A 19,776-nucleotide genomic window follows, 5' to 3' on the forward strand; every position below is an offset into this window, starting at 1 on the left:
TCTCAAAGCTATTTACAGATTGCATTCATCATGTTTCTCCTCCATTTGCTCCTCATTATATTTAACTAATTTATGCTTTATACAAGTGTTACAGTATTTCTGATCAGTGCACCATCTTAACCATGTGACTATTCAAGGGGCTCTGTATAACTGAAATTGTCAATGGTGCAATAACATGTAGGGCTGGAAGACTGTTATGTTTCCTTGCTGATGAAACTTTCTACCAACATATCAGTACTCAAAATGGTGCTGTAGAGTTGACTGGAGCAAATCATGTAAAATTTAGCTCAATCAGATCACACGTGCTTACATTCTCATACAAATGATAAGTAATTTGAACAGAAATATGCCTGAGTCACTTGTAGTTAGATTAACAGCATGTCTGCTTGACACTTTTGTCAGTAAGATCACAAAGACTGTTAGAGACAATCCTAGAGAGTGAATGCTGCTTCAGAGCTCATTAATTTCCCTAGTTTCAGGTGTAGTAATTCTGAGCCATTGCCAGAATAAGTCTACCTCTGTGTGGTGACATTTTACTATATATCTTGGCTTGCCCACAGAATTCACAACTTAGACTAGAGGGGTGGTATATGACTTTTCACTGAAGGGTGTCATTTCTTTTTATCTGGTCACATAGTGTATAACCCATCATGAAACCTGAGCTTCATTTTTGGATGTACCACATTGTAATGCATAATGTTGTATCTTAAGCAGGGATCAACAGTTTTCCTGATTAAACCAAAACACTCAGATTCTGCATCCACAAAAGCAGAATTTGTAGCTGAATAAATTATGAAAAATGGACAGCTCTGCAGAAGCCTACTTAATTAGCATTCTTCACAATTTGCACAGCCTTAATGGGCTTTAGTAACATTTAGAATTTTGTGTTCAATTTATTTTATGGTGGACCTGGAGAAAGAAATATGGGACTAATGAGAAAGTATTTGTAGAAGAGATCTTTGAGGCAGACTTTTTCTTAACTATTCACCTAGTGTGAAATTCTATCTAAGCAGCCTAGCAGAGGAGGGACTTGGCTTCCATTCTAACCAGGGTGGAAGAGAACCCCCATGGCCAGCAAAAAAGTGAGCTGTTGGAGGAAGAACAAAATGATCCATCACTGCCAGCCCACTGCATTTCTGTGAAGGATATGACATCGCTTCATATCTCCCATAGAAACACCAGCTGGTGGTGAAGGGACAGAGTCACCTGCTCCAAAGTGGCCCAGAGGTGGGTGCAGTAGGTACTGATGCCCCAGACTTATAGCCAGCAAGGAGCCCAGACTCTTGAGTTTTCATTGGGGGGGGAGTAAGTTTCTCCAGCCCTCCTAGAAAGTAAGTTAAGAAGAAAAATGAACAGATCTACTTTATGTTACTTTTGTGGGATGAGATGAGCCAGCCTGGCTGCTCCCTCCTTTCGGTGTTTTTAGCCAATGAGTGAAGTCAAAGAGCGAGTTGTTTGGACACCAGGCTATAAGAATGTCTGGAGTCCTATGACTCAACTAAATTGTTGTGCTATTGGAAGCCAGCACAAGGATCCCCTCTAGTGCATTGGAACTTTCCTCTTCTCACCATTACACACCTTCTGTGCCTCCACAAATCTGCTGCAGAACAAATGAGGGATGGCATGCTCTATCCTTCTTCCACCAACCCCCTTTATGGGTAAAAAGTAGGAGACTAGCTGTGGGAATGTTGAGGGTGGCAGGAGAGGATATATTGTTTATTAATATCCTTCCTAACTTGCTCTAGCAAGTTCCTTATGTAGCAGAGTTACATTCCCCTTCTCATGCACAGAAGAAACTCGTACTATTATGCAATTCAGTCTGCCTCAGGTTGAATTGTACGTTCCTGGTAAGTTCCCTTGAATCCCTCTTAAATGAATAAGGACAGCACAATCCTATTCATAGTCAACAAAAAGTAAGTTTACTCACATTCAGGCAGTACACAGTGTCAATCCTGAAGGCAGGCTTAAAGACTTTAAAGTTACAAATAGCAACATGTGGATTTACCTCATATGGGGGATAATCCCTGTGCTGCTGTTGGCTGAAAGCCAACAGAGCAGTCCTAGCTGGAAGCAGGCAAAAGGAGAAAGAGAAAAAAGGGAGGGAGTGCTCCATGACTCGTCCTTTTGTTACCTGGACAGGTAAGGTCACGCCCACCTTTGGTCACATGCAAGAAGAAGGATGCTCCAGGCTAGGAGGAACAGGAAGTTTCAACTGGCTGGACCAAACATTCCCTTGCATGTCCACTCTAGCATTACAAGGAATGTTGTACTTGACTGCTACCCATGGATCACATCCCACAGTATCTTTGGGGCTAATTTGCAAGACTGCATGAAGGCCAGTGAGATGATGGACCGGAATGCTGAAGGGAGCCAATAGAATCTGTGGGTGGCACTTACGTCACTTCTGTTGTGATCTATAATCCACACTATGTTGATATTATACCATACAATCAGCATCCTACACCTTTTGTGACCAATCTAGTTGTGGGACGGGGGTAAAGGATGATACTGTGTGTTCAGTTGTATCACAGGAATTTTCCAAAACTTTACTGTCTCCATTAAATTCCATTGTTGTGTGCCCTTTATCATTGACCACTGACATTCCCAGCTATACTTTATTTTCAGTGCACAGAAACTGCCAGCACATTTTTCAGGCCTTCACAATAACTGTAAAGGCCAGAAAGCTTGCCTTTTGTACCTTTTTCTTTTCATTCTGCATTAGAGACCATATTCCACACTCCACGTAATGATCACAGTTATGCTGCTTAAAACCAGGGCTCCTGTCTTTAACTACACCAAGCTGAAGAACCTGACAGCTGGAGGTGGGAACTCTTCAAATTAAATGCTCCTTTTGGATCCTTACAAATATGGCTTTGAAGCAAACAAAGTATTGGTTTGAATATCAAAGTAGGAATCTTAACTCATTAAATTGATCCTGTCTGATAAAACTAGAGTAGAATATGATGTGATGTAATTAACAAGAACAAATCTACATAAAAGAAGTGTATAATATACAGAATTTTGAAACAGGTAACATGTCCATAGTTAGTTCTTCATGTTGAAGGAAGCTTCTAATTAGTGTCTAGAACTGCAGTTGTAGAAAAAGAGAGCATTGGAAGGAGACTATTAATTTAATGTATCAATAGAATTTTGCATGTTACATGGTGTAATTTTACCAAGCAATGCACTGGTGCTTTGTGAATGTGTTAAAATGTCTGAGTTTGAAGTCTGTAATAAAACTGGTTCCACACAAAATTAATAGTTTAGTCAAATTTATTTGCCATTTCAAGCTCAGACCCAAGCAGACTGAATTGCTTGCAGATGAATGGCAACTGCATGTGAAAGTCAACAGCTGTATTTTTTTCTGCAGAACTTTCTGGATGATAATAATGAAAATGTTGTAATGAGTGTCTTAAGGATAGCTCAGAATTATGAAATTGAAATATGGCCTTTTAAAATAAGAACCTAATTGGCAATGCTGTCTTTGATTAACTAAAGATGCCTAACAGATACAGATATAGGTATAATGCATTCTAATTTTATTGACATATTCTACTCTTCCAATGGTGTATCTTCTCTTTCCTACCACTAAAAAAATTACCAGTTTTCAGGATTTATTTAAGTCACAGTACCACTGGATCCGTGGGGGTAAAAGAGTGAAAACCCTGTAATGCTATTAGAGAGCTCATTGAGTTGTAATTTTCAGGGGCAATGGGCCCCTGAAAATTACTCCTTTTCATAGGACAAACTAAAAGGTTGAATGTTTACCTATTTTACTTTTCTTCTTCTTTCTCCCATTCATCCAACTCAGTCCCACAAGTTTGCACAAAGACCATTAGGAATTAGCTAATCAGTTTGGCAGCCCTGAGGCTGCAGCTGCCATAAACCAATGTATGCACTTTGTAGGAATTATGATTTTGTGCCAGTTCATGTGGCAGGGCTTTGATGTACTTATTGATACATTCAGCCCTCGGGCACATCAGGCAAATAAGTGCACACCCTCTTGTTTCAAGAGCATAATAGAAATATTCAGAAGGAGATGTAATTATTTCAATTACTTCTCTGTGGTTTTGAGACGCAGTCGAGTCTCAAATTAGAAAATAATATTCACATGTTTCTTCTAATTGGTAACAGATTAGAAGTATTTTATCTTTTTAAATGATTTCCAAATGGTGCCCTGAAGAGACTGTGCAGTAGGGAAAATAACAAAAAAAAAAGTGTCATGGATTTTGCTAGTAGAAAAGTATCACCACAGTTTAAATTCCTGTAAAGTCATCATTGGAAATACTTGATAAAATGTCATCATTGTAGCCTTTCCTTTTGTTTGAATCACTAGGAATAGTTTCTATCAACCAATTCTAAGTGAGTTTATAGGCAATTAAACCATAACATCCTATTTTCTCTCCCCAAGCACACTGTTTTCAAATCTCAGAAAGTACATTTACATGAAAGTAAGTTCCATGAAGAACAGTAAGACTTATGTCCAAATAAGTATGTTTAGCCAGAAATATCAGAATCTTTTATTTGAGTGTAGGGGGCAGCACTTATCCTCTGGCAATTAATGTATTTCAAGTTAAACATCAAAACTAAATCAGATCTCCCTTTTAAAAAAGAAAGAACTAACATTTTGTTTTGACCAGTTTTCACCACAACCAATCTAATTCTTCAGGTTAGCAAAAACCATATAAACTATCCTTTATTCCAATCCTATACATGTTTTCATTTTACATCGTCCATGAATTTTTCTTAGACCTCTTCTAACTAATATTAGACAGAAATATGAACCTTTACTTTGCTTTCCAGTTTGTCCTAATTAATCCCATGCAAGCTCTTTAGTTTAGTCTACAACTGTCATTAAAAAATATATCAAAAGTTGTAATTCACATAAGGTGGAAGCTGCGTGGAACCTAGATTTTCAGCCTTGTTATTTAAAAGGCTTTGATGCAGTTGCACTTGGGATACTTCTCTGTTGCATAGTATTATGAGAAGAGGAAAGGCTCCATTTCTTTTCTTTCATATGTTTATGATACGCTATGTTCCAAAGCAGATCACATCAGCGACTGTTATGGTATTCTTAATGCAGTGTGATAGCTACTTCACAGAAAGAACTGCTGTAAAGTACATTGCTGATGTACATCCCTGTGATACGCCACATTACAAGGAGCCTGAGTACCTCACTTGACTACTCTCTCTGTCTATCTCTCACCTAGCAGGGATGTATGGAGATTTATGTGTTTAAATATATGTGTGTCAGTTGTTTTTCTACTGCTTAGCTTACTAGGTACATATTTATGCAGATAAGAAAGAGATAATGGGTAGCTTATGTTTTTGATATTTCAGCTCTCTTTTTTAAAATTATGCTATTTAGGCTCACTTTTTCCCTTTTCAGGGACAGTTGAGCTTGCATAATTCAGGTTGTATTTAACATAATGGAGTGAAAGTGTCTCTAAAATCAATATATTTATTGACATGGTATTTCTCATAGAAATGTTTCTTGGGTAGTGTATGCTTTTTTGGCAGTTTTGAGTCACAACAACTTCTCTGACGTGCAGTAAAGGTCATTCAGTTTTAAAAAAAGATATTTCTATTTCTTAGTATGAAAACATCATGTGCTCTGTGTTTAACCATAACATCTCTTTCCCCACAACTGGCTAAATAGCAGTGATGCCAACAGGGGCAGGCCAGTCCAGAGGCCGAAGGAGACAATTGATTTGGGCAGCTGGACAGGGCAGAATGTCCTTGAGTCCCCACTTACTTGCCTCATTATTGCCTGGCCCACTCCCCTGCCTATCTCAACAGAGAGGCATGCTTTAAAAGCCCCAAATTCTTTTCAAATCTCTCTTGGCATAAGGCAGGATCCCTTCCTACCTCAACTCTTGCCACTTTGGGCTCTTAATCTCCATTAGACTGAAGATGCCACAAAGGTAAAACTAGAGGGTAGGAACCATCCTCTGTGGGTGACTTTTTAAAGCAAGAGACCATTAGATCAGATTGAATAGAGGGTATGAAGGTATGGGGGAAGCCCATTCTCTCCCTCCCCCCCCCCCGACACACACACAGTATAGGCTGAAAACATAATCATTTTTCTAGGTCTTTGACTCTATCATCTATCCATCCATCTATCTATCTATCTATCTATCTATCTATCTATTCTAACTTCTTTTAGTGTGTTTTTTAAAAGTGACTTTAAAAGATTGTACCCCTCCCTCCTTATGCTGGTCTACGACCGTAATAAAGTGTTGTTGTTGTTTGTTGTTGTTGTAGAGCACAATCCATGCAAAGTCAAACTCCTCTGTGTCCTTTTAAGTTCAGTGGGAGGATTATATACCAATTTTTTTCTTATTGAATGCAGTGGGATCATTCTCATACAGTTTTCCCGTGTGGAATTATATCTGTTTAAGAAAATAATTGTATTGTGTGAACCAGGTATCATTTTGAGACATTAGTCTTGCTTTAACCATTCAGCTTTACTGCAGTTTCCTCCTACTGCACTTGGGCCCTGGAACATGTCATTGAGATTATTATAAAAGGACAGTTACTTTTCTTGACATTCCCCTTTTGACTTCTGTTCCATAAGTCAGGCAGTTAGATTAAATGACTTTGAGATTAAACTACAAGTCTGATTTATGTAAACTTGACTCTGCAGAACTTTCCAAACTGTGTTGTGACACGTTAGTGTGTTGGCGTGTCGTGCGAACGCTCCCCACACACCTCCTGGGGCTGGAAAGGGGTTGGTTTAACATCCGGTTTGCTAGTAAAACTGAATTACTGTGTTGCGAAATGATGCGTTTCTAAAAAGTGTGTCACCAACATGAAAAGTTTGGAAAGCTCTGGGATACTGTGTCACTTTTCATTCAAGTTCTGCAGTAAGATTAGCATCAAGATTAGCAACAAGATAAGCTGTTTCTTGTTGAGATTCTTTCTATATCTTGAGTTTCAGGCATGTTCCTGAAATCCATTGACTCTGAAACTGTCTTAAATCATAGCTTGCAGTGTGCATCAAAAAGTAAGATGAAAATAAAGACAGTTTTATCTGACCTATGACTTCTGGGTGTAGCTAATTAAATAAACTTAATTTATTAAGCTTCTTACCTCCAGCAAGCAATTTTTGAAAATGTGTAATTTCTAATCTTCTAGATAGGCACAGCTGTAGCAAACAAACTTAAATATAATTGCTCCCCATACTTGTACCAAGAGGAACAGTCCTGCAATATTAATGCTTTTTAGCAACATCCTTTCTGCATGCTTTGTATGTCATTTATTTTACCTGTCATGTCACCTGAAGTGTAACTTGAAAGACCTAATAAGCTTAATAGGTTGGTTTTATTTAATTAATGATTATTGTTTGTTTTTAAGTCTCATAAAACACCCTGCAGGTTTGAAAACACATATAGTATTGACCGGGAGGCACAAAGAAATTTATTCCTTTTCTTCCACTTCTCAGTGCACATAAATTCTTGTATTTTGTCAGCAGGCACTGTTTAGTGGCGGGTTTCCCTACAAGCTTTCAGTAATTAGAGAATCGGCATCCATTGGTCCTTGTTTGCTGTCTGCATCCCTCTGGTGTGCAAGGAACTTGTATCCCTTGAGGGCCTATGCTCCTTTCCCCTTAGCAACGCAGGCAAAGAGGGAAGGAATGCATGCAAAGGAAGCAGCCAACTGCTAAGCACTCACTTTGCCAAAGGGCTGGGGCTTCTCCTGCAGAGACAGAGGAAGCCCCTCTGTTTACTCAGCATATTGTTCCCAGCCCTTCTTCCATGCGTCCCTTCCAGTTCCTGCTTTGCTTGAGGCAGGAAGACAGTTTTGGGAAATTCCTTGCAGCTAGCTCTTTTCTCTCTCTTCCTCTCTCACCCCGGTCCATTTCAGTCATTACTACAAAACTGAATTTGCCTTTCCCTCTTCCCACTGTACCCCCGTGCAACCACACATGCCCTCTTCCTTACTTGCTCCTCCAAGCCATCTGTCTACTAAACCCCACAATCTTTGTGCCAGCATAATTCTCCTGTACATTTTTCTAGGAGCCAGAAGTATTGCAGTAAAATAAGGGTCTGGATTATGAGGCATTTCATCAAGTTGTGTTGACATACTGCCTAGATTACTAAATTAAGACATTTTAGGATACTAAAGGGGACAGATTGATAGTTTGTGGTCGGACAAGACATATTTTTGTCTATTTATCAGTGGCTAGCAAATAAGGCCAATTATTTGCCTTTGTTTTTAGGGTACTGCTTAGCTTGTTGTAAGTATTTCTGTTCTGTTGTATCAGAGCAATGGAAATCCAGAAATCTGCATGTTTTAATATTTTGTTCATATTTCTCTGTGTAATTTGCATGAAAAGAACTTTTAATTATAGTGGTTTTGCAAAGTTGGTCGTAAAGCTTCCTTCCCAGCATCATAAATTGATGTATAGAGTGACTGGATGTTTTTAGCACAGCATTAAAGCATAGTGTTCACTTAGGTACACTTTACATTTTTAGGTACTTTGTTAAATATACACATGAATTGCACATTGAGCCATGGCAAAGAGATGCCACCAAGAGCATATTCCCATTCTAACGCATGGAAATTCTTAATCACATGTGTTTCCTGCCTTGGCTCCTCATCATGCACTGGCAGGATGAAGGAAAACTACAACACAGAAATGCAACAACACGGGAGATTTTCTAAACATTGCAGAAAAGGACAGGGAGGAAAAGCAACCCCAGGAAACCATTTTGGTCAAAAATAACATGTAGGACTGCCCTAAAAATGTACAGTGGCAATGCATTGAACATGTATACAGCTGCACTTCTCAAGAAGCTGTAATCATCACTACCTCCCAACATTTAGTGGTTTCTTCTGCCTATTGTGTGAAACGTATATTTAGGTACCATGTGTTGAAAAAAGTTTTTTATGGAAAGTTGTGTGAAAAACCCAACTGCTCAAAAGATTGTGAATCTAAGTCCTAATGACATTAGATCTCGGATGGCAATTTTTTGCAATAAGCCTGCAAAGCTCCTTATTTATTATGTGACAATTCCAGTATCGCTGTATCACACAGATACAGAGTAAAAGTGGTTTGAATTTTACATTTCTATCACTGCATAAAATTTGTCCAAGGACAATGTTAGGAAAGAATTGAAAAGGACATAAGGGAAAGTTAAGAGAGACAGTGAACATTCAAAGCAGCATACCTGAGTAGATGTCAAGTGAATAAATATAGAATCTTCACTTTTTTTAAAAAAAAAGTGTAATATTGCATTGGAAAGATGATTTGATATGTCCAGGGCATGAACTCATAACTGAATATTTATGCTCTGCCATGCTGTGATGGCAAAGCACAGTCAAGTTTGTGAAGCAAAATGGTTGTCAGAAATGTATCTCTGCTGTTTGCCTCCTGTCCATTTTTCTTCCCCCTTCACTTCATCCCCACCAACGTTTTCTGGTTTATTTGTTTTCAGATGACAATGATATGGCGCAAATGGCAGAGTAATTTAAGTAATTGGATGTTATCTTCAAGGAGCTAAATAAACGAAAGGCTTTTGTGCTGTTTTTGAGTAGCCCATATGCCGAGTCGGAAGCAGGGCTCTGTTTCCATTATTTGCATTAAAAGATGCTTAGAGTTCATTGATGGTAGAGATGCATATTAAAGCCAGGAAATTGATGGTGCTGTTTCGTCAGGCTTTAATGCATCATCACTTCTCTGGCATAGAGGAGGAGGCAGCAAGATTATTTGCATCCAGTTATATCAAGGCTTTGTTATAAACAAGGCTTTCAATTTCTAACAGTAACAGGTTGAAAGGAAAAGAGATTTGATTTTTACTAAGTATTGTCTGGTCTTATTAACTATATTTCTACTTTTTTCTACTTCTATATTTAGTGTTAATGGTTCCTTATTTGAATCACCGATAACTTGGAACAGTGTTATTCCAGTATTTTGAAATGTATTTTGAATCAAGTTACTGAAAGAAAGTCCGTGTCCTACCAATTGATATGTTCTTGGATTTCCCAGGGTTGTATCAGAGCGTTGCTTAATATTTTAGTGTGTTAGTCTTAACCCGTTTTGTGATCCCAGGGAAATAGATTATAAAATTTCAATTGCAATCAAATAAGACAACTAACTAGGTTGACAACTAGTTAGGTGGGGGCTGGTGTTGGCTACTGTGATTTTAACATGATGCTTTAATGAAAGAGAAGTTTTGCATAAAAGAAAGAAAAACATTTAGAGCAGATGTTCAGTTGCACGTATCTTTCACTTCTAGGGTGAGGTTCACTATCTCTTTGCTGATTAGTTGCTCTTCCTCTCATTTCCCCTCACTCTCATACAACTGATTTATTTAAAGGTATGTCAGCACTGGCTAAAATGAAGTACTGTGCCGCCTCCTTTCTGCTTATTGCATACTGCTCTAATAATTCATTTTTTAGTTCATTAGCTAACAGGGTATGCGAACAGTGGTCCCCAAGGGGATTGGAATGAGGTTAAGTGATCTAGTGCTGACAACTCTGCTCTTGGGCTGGCCTTCCTTGGGGAAAAAGAAATCTGAACCAAAATAAGCTGTGGATCCCAGCAACAGTCTGTGATACCAGACCAACAATTTAGTGTTTGTGCTCTTTGAAGTGATTTCTAGTCTTAGCCAGGTACATTGAATCTGGCATCAGCTTAAGTCATCCAATGAAAGAAAGTGAATTAAGTGAAACACAGTAAACAACACACCCACCATTCAAAACCACTATGTAGCCCAGTGCTGTCCAAGTCTTGATTTAGTCATCTTAATCTTTGCCTTGTGAGTTCCCAACCCAACTCCAAATAATTCTTTCTATATTGACTACCATTTTTCTCTCTAGGTTGACCAATTTTCAGCTCTAGCTCTGCCCATTACTGGCCTGCAGCCCTTGATGGATTATCCCCAAGAGAATGCGACCCTCAGCATAAAAAGTTGCAACCCCTACACTACTGCTCTTCTTTGTGCCTTCGCCGCATCAAGCAGTTGGTCCCTTACCTTTCCAGCTCCAACCTGGCCACAGTGATCCATGCGACGGTCACCTTGACTACTTTAGGCTTGACTACTGTAATTCGCTCTATGCGGGGCTGCCCTTGAAGCTGTCCCAGAAACTCCAGCGGGTGCAGAATGCTGCAGCGAGGCTCCTCACGGGGTCTCTGCCATGGGAGCATATTCACCCAGTGCTTTTCCAGCTGCACTGGCTCCCGGTGGAGTACAGGGTCAGATTTAAGGTGCTGGTTTTGACCTTTAAAGCCCTTCACGGCCTAGGACCCTCGTACCTACAGGACCGCCTCTCCCGGTCTGCCCCACGGAGGACCTTAAGGTCCATAAATAGCAATATCCTAGAGGTCACAGGCCCTAAGGAAGTCAGATTAGCCTCAACCAGAGCCAGGGCCTTTTCAACACTGGCTCCCACCTGGTGGAACGCTCTGTCTCATGAGACCAGGGCCCTGCAGGATCTGATTTCTTTCCACAGGGCCTATAAGACAGAGTTGTTCGGCCTGGCCTTTGGCTTGGAGCCAATTTGACACCCCCCCTTCTTTTCCTTTCTCCTCCATTGATGAGGCTGCATTTTAATATTTTAATGTATTTTAATCTTGTTTTTAAAGTTGTATTCATTCAACTTGTTTTTATTATTGGTTGTTAGCCGCCCTGAGCCTGGCCTTTGGCTGGGGAGGGCAAGGTATAAATAAAATAATTATTATTATTATTATTATTATTATTATTATTATTATTATTGCCCCTCCTTTGCACCTTACTACAGGGATATGGTTGTGGCTGTTTCCTTCCCAGCATCCTGATTTGATGGGAACGTAATCTAGAACCCACTTGGAGGTGCCAGCTGTCAGAGCTGGGTCAGATGCAGGTCAGCGCACAAACACAGACTGGGAAGAGGAGGTGTTGAAAACTGAAAAGTTAACAGATTAGTGAGCTGGGAGACTCTGTGGCGTGGTAGATCACTGCCAGATTTTAATCGTGTCAGTAGATCACAGTCTCTTGGAAGCTGGATGTCCCTGATCTACATGAAGATGTGGACCGAGGTGTCAACAATATGTGAATTACACCCAGCTCCCTTTCAGCCAATCCAATTGAGGCAGTGGGTGTTCAGAACCAGTGCATAGGTGCTGTCATGGATTGGATGAGGGCCAATAAACTGAGGCTGAAGCCAGACAAGAGTGAAGTGCTATTACTGGGTGGTTTGTCTGATCACTGAGTGGTCAGTGGTTCAGCCTGTTTGGCGGTGGTTGGTGCTTCCCCTTAAATAATCTGATCTGTACTTTGAGAGTGCTATTGGATTTTTCACACCCTCTTGAGCTTAAGTGGCCTTAGTAACTCAGAACACATTATTAATAATAATACACCAACATAGAGGTACAATTATCCATGTTCTGGTAACCTCCTAATTGGATTACTGCAATGCGTTATATATTATAGTGTACTATATTATAAAGCATTACTGATCATAATAGATCTGCTTCCAAAAGCAGGATTGTAATCAGGGACTGGCTGATAACAACCATGCTATCTATGCCTGTGCTTTGCTGCTGCACTGGCTCTCAGTCCATTACCAGGCTGATGAAGGTATTTCCAGGCTGCTGGTATTAATCTTTTACAATCATAAACAGCTTGAGGACCAGTTATTTGAAGTATCTTCTCCCATGCATACCTGTGGAGACCATAAGCTCAGAGACCTTTCTCAGAGTGTCCCTACCAGATGAGCTCTGCAAGGGCCTTTACAGCTGTAGTGCTCCAGTTGTGAGATTCCCTACCCAGAGAGGCTCACCTGGTACATCAATTATAGTATTTTTGGATTAGATGAAGACTTTTGTATTTTCCTAGACTTTTTAGATTTTTAATGCTTTTGTGGGGGCTTCTTTGCACTATTGTTTTCAGTACCCTATTTTTTTCTGTTAAACTTTTAACAGATACCTTAGGTCTGTTTTTATACATCCTGGTTATAACTTCTTTTTGTAAAGTGCCCCAAGAGCTTTTTGGTGGTGGTGGTTGTTTAGTCATTTAGTCGTGTCCAACTCTACATGTTCCCATGGACCAGAGCACGCCAGGCACTCCTGTCTTCCACTGCCTCCCGCAGTTTGGTCAAACTCATGTTGGTAGCTTCGAGAACACTGTCCAACCATCTCGTCCTCTGTCGTCCCCTTCTCCTTGTGCCCTCCATCTTTCCCAACATCAGGGTCTTTTCCAGGGAGTCTTCTCTTCTCATGAGGTGGCCAAAGTACTGGAGCCTTAGCTTCAGGATCTGTCCTTCCAGTGAGCACTCAGGGCTGATTTCCTTAAGAATGGAGAGGTTTCATCTTCTTGCAGTCCATGGGACTCTCATGAGTCTCCTCCAGCACCATAATTCAAAAGCATCAATTCTTTGGTGATCAGCCTTCTTTATGGTCCAGCTCTCATTTCCATACATCACTACTGGGAAAACCATAGCTTGAACTATATGGACCTTTGTCGACAAGGTGATGTCTCTGTTTTTTAAGATGCTGTCTAGGTTTTTCCAGCATTGTGTAAGTGGACTTCTGCCCATTCCATGGGGCTTCACCATCCTGTCTCATCCCCCTGCAGCCCCCAAATGTGTACTGAATGGTCCCCCAACCCCCTTGAGCAAATTTTCAGAGGAGAGAGAACAGAGGAAAATGAAGTCCCTGTTATACAAGCAGAAGTCTGTTCTACTCACACAGAGACATCACTAATTAATTTTGTTGCTTACAGACCAATTGTGTACTCACTTATGTGGAAGTGAGCTCTGTTGAAATGAGAGGGGCTTACTTCTGAGTTAGGCATGCATAAGATTGAACTGCAAGTATTCCAAAATATACTGAAATGGTACCCAGTCTATTTTTTATTTTTAAAGTTTGGAAAAAACAATAAAAATCATGTTCACAAAAAGAAATAAAAGTTTTTCACAGCTATTTGGTAGCATCCTGCTTCAGATATGTGAGGGTGGGAGAATGTCCTTTATATATGAAATCTCTTACCTTTGTGGAGCACATTATGTGGGAAGGTTTGCGTAAAAGTATTCAGGGAGGTTATGTTAAGGTCATCCTTGCTCACCATGAAGTGATGCAAAACTAATCCAGATTTACTTTGTAAATGACCTGTTTACATAAGCATTTGAAAACAGATTAAAGCTAACCTGACACTACATTACTAGAAGAAGGGTAAGCATTGCTGCAAAACCTCAAAGGACTGTTTATTTTTGTACTTGAAGAACTAAAGCCAAGGCATGACCACACTTCCTTACTTTGGGCTGAAGTGGCTTTCTGTTTAAAGACTTTACCACAATGAACAAGGATGTCTTCAAAAGTAACTTTATTTGGGATCAGTTTCTGCAAGTCTACTGTAACCTTGGCAGGAACCAGATACTCCATTCTATTACCCCTCTGCTAATTTTCCAGAATTCTGTGGTCACTGAGTATGCTCATTCTTCATTGAGCCCAGTTCCTGGTTCCCCGTCAGGATATCTTTGTAAAGACTTTTTGTAGTTTTGCAAGCCTCCAGGTTCCCCCCTGCCCGCCCCAAGTTTGATGGCATCTTCCTCTTGTACACTCCTGGTGTCATTTCAGCAACAGAAGCAATGGCACTCTCCCCTGAATATTGGAATCCATATATGTGATAAGTTGTAGGAGTCTGAGAGACCAACAGTGCCCATTTCTTTCTCCCATTCAATCAGTGTTTTATCTTCAAGGATGTACACTGGTGTGTGACCATGTACACAGTGCATACTATCATACATAAAGATACTCCCGGTTGGGCTGGCACCTTTAACCTTATTAGATACCTACCAATCTAGATGGAAAGCTACACTGCTGGAAAAGCTTAAAGGCTTGGGGATCCCACAGCAGACCCTGATAGCGACAGGCTTCGAGAAAGCTAGGACTACAATTCGCCAGCGTATCTGGGACGTAGAATTACAATGCCATATGAGCGAAATGATCAAACATCTAGCAATAAGGGACCATGGGAGAGGTTTTTCTCCAGCTAATTATCTGTCAGGTCTTCAGGTACCCAAATACAGACGGTCTTTTACCCTCGCCAGATTTAACGTTCTCCCTTCTGCCTTACTTCAGGGCAGATTTGAGGGTAAACCATACACAGCACGGGTCTGTCCTTGTGGCTCGTTGGAAGTTGAAACTGCTTCACATGTACTATTACGTTGTCGTCTTTATGAGGATATACGTCTGACTTTTATTACACCTGTTTTGCAAAAGTCCAGGAAAGAATCGGAATACCATAGTTTAAAACTATTGCTAGAGGACAAGAATCCCATGACTACATTAAATGTAGCTAAATTCTGTGTGTCTGCAATCAATCGCAGGAAGCAAGTGGTATCCCATAATGACCAAACCCCTAAATGTTAATTACAGGGGGCACGCTAATAATTAATTTCAATTTTTTATATTTAAATCCTTGTTATATTTATATTGTCCCTTGTATTTCTGATATTTTTTATGATCTATGATATTGTGTGTGTTGACGCTGGTCTGTGACCGTATTAATAAATTCATACCTGCTCATAAAGATACTCTTGTCTGTTCTGCCAATGTGCCATCATTGGCAACTGCAAAAGTGCTGCTTCCCAGCAAGTGTATGCCCAGCAAAAGAAATCCACTTTCTTTCCCCACACCAAGCTACACCCCTGTATGGGGTATGAAAGGGCCCCCAGTCAAATCCATTAAACTTGCCACATTGTGTTTGTATCATCTAGGACAGCCTCCTCCAACCTGGAGTTGCCCATATGTTTTGTAATACTCCCATTGTCGCCGGCCAATGGCCATACTAGTTGTGCATGATGGGAGCTGGATTCCAACATTTGGAGGGCGCCTGGTTGGGGAGCGCTGATCTAGGAGAATGGCTTGTGGGAGCATTTGTGTAATTCAGAGGATGCATCTGTATTTACTGTTCTTTCCTATATGTAGAGATGGCATTTTCTCCTGACCTCTGGTGAATTACATGGCATATATTAGCGTTGTGGTGTATTTGAACCATAAATCTACATTCTTACCATTCTGTCTTTCTTACTTGTGGCCCAGATGTCCTAGAAAGTGGAATAAATAGCTTATTTCCACAGTATACAACTGTTCTCTTGCTATTTTTATCCAAAAGAAAATAAAAACCAGAATTTCAAGTGTCTGGGGTTTTTTTAAATAAAAAAAACTGCTAACATTAAAAATGCCCTCATTTCAACCCAACTATTAGATTGTCCAGATTATCTGCAAAACTAGGCATGTGTTATTTCCCCCCCCCCCAAAATAATATATTAAAAAACAATATTATAAAAAACAAACAAACACACAAGACAAACAAACAAAACAAACATAAATCATAGCCTTATTGAAAATTACAGTTATTAACTTTGTTAAGTGACTTCCCCTTCCACTGCATGTCCTTTTAACGGTTTTCCAAATCCCAATTTGTATGAAATTTAACTTAAACATTAACATCCTACACCTTATAGAATTAAACATATTACTTCATCACTTAACATAAATAAAATCCTAAGCCCATTAAGTACCTGCAAGCTATTTCCAGTTAATTTAATTTAACAAATTTAACTAAATAATCATTAAATTTATTCCATTCTTCCTGATACTCCTCCTCCTTCTGGTCGCAGACTCTTCTGGTTAGGTCAGCTAGCTCCGAAAAATCCATCATCTTCATCTGCCATTCTTCTATTGTTGGTAATTCTTGGGTTTTCCACTTTTTAGCTGACAAAATACAAGCAGCAGTTGTGGCATACAAAAATAATTTAACATCTTTCTTGGGCAATTCCAAACCTGTTATTCCAAGAAGAAAGGCCTCTGGTTTCTAGGCATGTGTTAGAAGAAACTTAACAAGGATGGATCTGTAGCAGATGCATGATCTAATATTGAATGATATGTTTGTTTGCTTCCCTAGGGAAGAAAAAGAGCACTGGATCCGAGCAAAATATGAGCAGAAGCTCTTCCTTGCTGCACTGCAGTGCTCAGAGTTTTCCTTAGGCCAGTACCTGCTAAGAGCAACTGCGGAGGAAGATTTGCGAACAGTCATCCTGCTTCTTGCTCATGGGACACGAGAAGAAGTCAATGAAACCTGTGGAGATGGAGATGGCCGTTCAGCCCTACATATAGCATGCCGGAAAGGAAATGTAGTGTTGGTGCAACTGCTAATTTGGGTGAGTATGTGCCACATGAATTTGAGAGAGTAGCCCTGCATTAATGGGTTTGAATTGTCACTTTGGTTTATCCAGGCCATATAGTACAGCTTATGTGTTTGATCTGATACAAGTGTTTGGAGTGTTGTGGTGGTATATATGCATTAGGGGAAATATAAGTGGAACAGTTAATGGGCAAAACAACTGGCCATTCTGCACATTCACCAGGCTACATGGAGAATATGCACATAATCCACCCATGAAGAAGAAACTCTGCATGTAATCTGCTTGCAGGAGACTCATGTGGCCAGAAAACATAGAAGAGTATTGATCAATTAAAAACTTGGAACAGAATTCACCTTCTCAGACAAAAAGAAAAGGGGAATTGTAATGTATACAAACCCTAAAATATAGGCAAAACAAATCTTTAAGGATGAAGAAGGTAGATTATTGGGAATACAGTTAAGGAATGGAAAAGAAAAAATATTAGTGATAGGAATTTATGCCCCAAATGGGAATAAAACACATTACAGTGGTACCTCAGGTTACATACGCTTCAGGTTACAGACTCCGTTAACCCAGAAATAGTACCTCGGGTTAAGAACTTTGCTTCAGGATGAGAACAGAAATCGGGCAGCCGCAGCAGCAGGAGGCCCCATTAGCTAAAGTGGTGCTTCAGGTTAAGAACAGTTTCAGGTTAAGAACGGACCTCCGGAACAAATTAAGTCCTTAACCCGAGGTACCACTGTACTTTAAATCAGTGGAAGAAAAATTATTAGAATATATAAATAAAGAAATTACCCTACTAGGAGATTTTAATGGTGTTACCTCAGTGGAATTAGATCGAACAGAGAGAAAGAGGGAAGACTCCCACACACATTTTTTCAAATGGTGGACAACCTAAATTTAAAAGATGTGTGGAGACCCAGACATCCAAAGGGAAAAAAATACACACATTATTCAGAGGCTAGACAATCAGTAGGAAGAATAGATGGAATATGGACATCAATTAATTTAATTTTGAAGATTTAAAAAAAAGAAATATAACCCAAATCAATAACAGACCACAATTCAATTACGTTAGAATTAAAAAATAACAGGCAAATAAAAAGAAGATGGAGAATGAAAAAATTCTAAATGATGAAAAATTTTTGAACAAAGCACAACTTCTTAAGGAATTTATCCGAATAAACATGGCACATTAAACAGACATCAGGGTGATACGGGACTCAAGCAAGGCCTATATAAGAGAACTTTATATCCAACAAAATATGATACAAAGAAGAAGCAGAGAGGGGGAAATGGGTCAAATTAGAAATGAAATAGAAGAGAATGAAAAAATATTAGCCAAACATCCAAAGAATGTGAGTGCAAGCCAAAAAATTAAACTTTTGCAAAATCGATTATCAACTTTACTAAATTATGAAATAGAAAACAATATTAAATGGATGAAATAGAGGGAAATACGGACATATTGGACTTAGAGGGATTCAACAACAGGTACAGATGGCACACCTGTTTAGTTTATAATAAGACAAATGATTTTCAAATTATATAATCAGAAATTCTTTATTCTGCAGTTATTATGCATAATTTACAATATATACATTCCCCTAACATGTACATATTCCAACCTGGTGCAAAAGTCTTATGAATGCTGGCAGCTCAGAATCAGTGTACAGTGTATATCCCTTAAAATGTGTATATAGTTTAAAAGAGCTTGCTTAATTTAAAAATGCTCTTCCTTGAAAGTTGACGAGCGCGTCTAGGGGCAGCGTGCATGACGCTCACTTCTCCATGAGTGAGGAACGAGTGCTGCTGACTTTGGCGATGTTAGCTGGATACACAACAGAAAGCTGTTCAGATTTAAAACTAGGTAATGAGAATTATTTATTTCAGGCGTTTCTGCCGGCTACTGCTCCTAAATGCTGCGTGTTCTTTCCACAGTACGGTGCTGACGTTATGGCCCGCGATGCCCATGGAAACGGTGCATTGGCCTATGCCAGGCAAGCCACCAGCCAAGAGTGCATTGAGATTCTCCTGCAGTACGGCTGCCCAGATGAGCGCTTTGTCCTAAGTGTTCACCCATTATAAATGGGGATTGCCATAATAGGAACAGCAGCAGTGCAAAACCGATTAGAGCAGATGAGGATGGTTCAGGGGCACAAACCAGGACATACCGTATGTTCCGGCGCATTAGGCAACTGGGCGTATAAGATGACCCCCCCCAACTTTTGCTGTTAAATTATAGAGTTTGGTCGCCTGCCAAGCACCGCCAGGGGCTTTTCCCCTCTGGGAAAAGGCTGCGAGCGGCCGCCTCGGCCTCCATCACCCTCACCTGTGGGGATGCCCAGCTCTTTGGAGCCCTGGCCGAAGCCGCACACCACCTCACCACGGCAGGCTCTTCATGGCGCCCATGAGCTGAATGAAGTCCTGCATGGCCACGGCGGAGGCCGGATCCAGCTCCCATGAGGGCAGCAGCAGGCAGGCGGGTTAGTTTCACGCTCGGAAGGACTTTCCATGGTGAGGCAGCCAACAAACACACACTGTGCCAGGGCCTCACGCTGCATTAGAGGCTGCATCCCCTTATTGTTCTTCCATGATAAATTGGGATAAAGTGGGGCGCCAGCGAGCCGAGTGAAGCCCCAC

The 19,776-nt window shown here is 40.2% G+C and overlaps 1 protein-coding gene across 4 annotated transcripts in view; it reads left to right on the forward strand.

Annotated features, from left to right (window-relative positions):
* The window catches only part of AGAP1 (ArfGAP with GTPase domain, ankyrin repeat and PH domain 1), a 306,162-nt gene extending 286,855 nt beyond the window's left edge, over positions 1-19,307 (forward strand). For 3 of the 4 annotated variants that reach the window (XM_081909457.1, XM_081909458.1, XM_081909459.1), the window contains 2 exons: positions 16,893-17,148; positions 19,075-19,306. In XM_081909457.1, the coding sequence (XP_081765583.1) occupies positions 16,893-17,148; positions 19,075-19,221 (403 nt within the window). In that variant the 3' untranslated portion in view covers positions 19,222-19,306. Of the gene's footprint in view, positions 1-16,892; positions 17,149-19,074 lie in introns of all 4 variants that reach the window. The other variant, XM_081909456.1, reaches the window with a different exon arrangement.
* Positions 19,308-19,776: the final 469 nt, after the last annotated feature.

This window comes from Podarcis melisellensis (assembly GCF_964234715.1).
Source record: "Podarcis melisellensis genome assembly, chromosome: 1".
NCBI lineage: Eukaryota > Metazoa > Chordata > Lepidosauria > Squamata > Lacertidae > Podarcis > Podarcis melisellensis.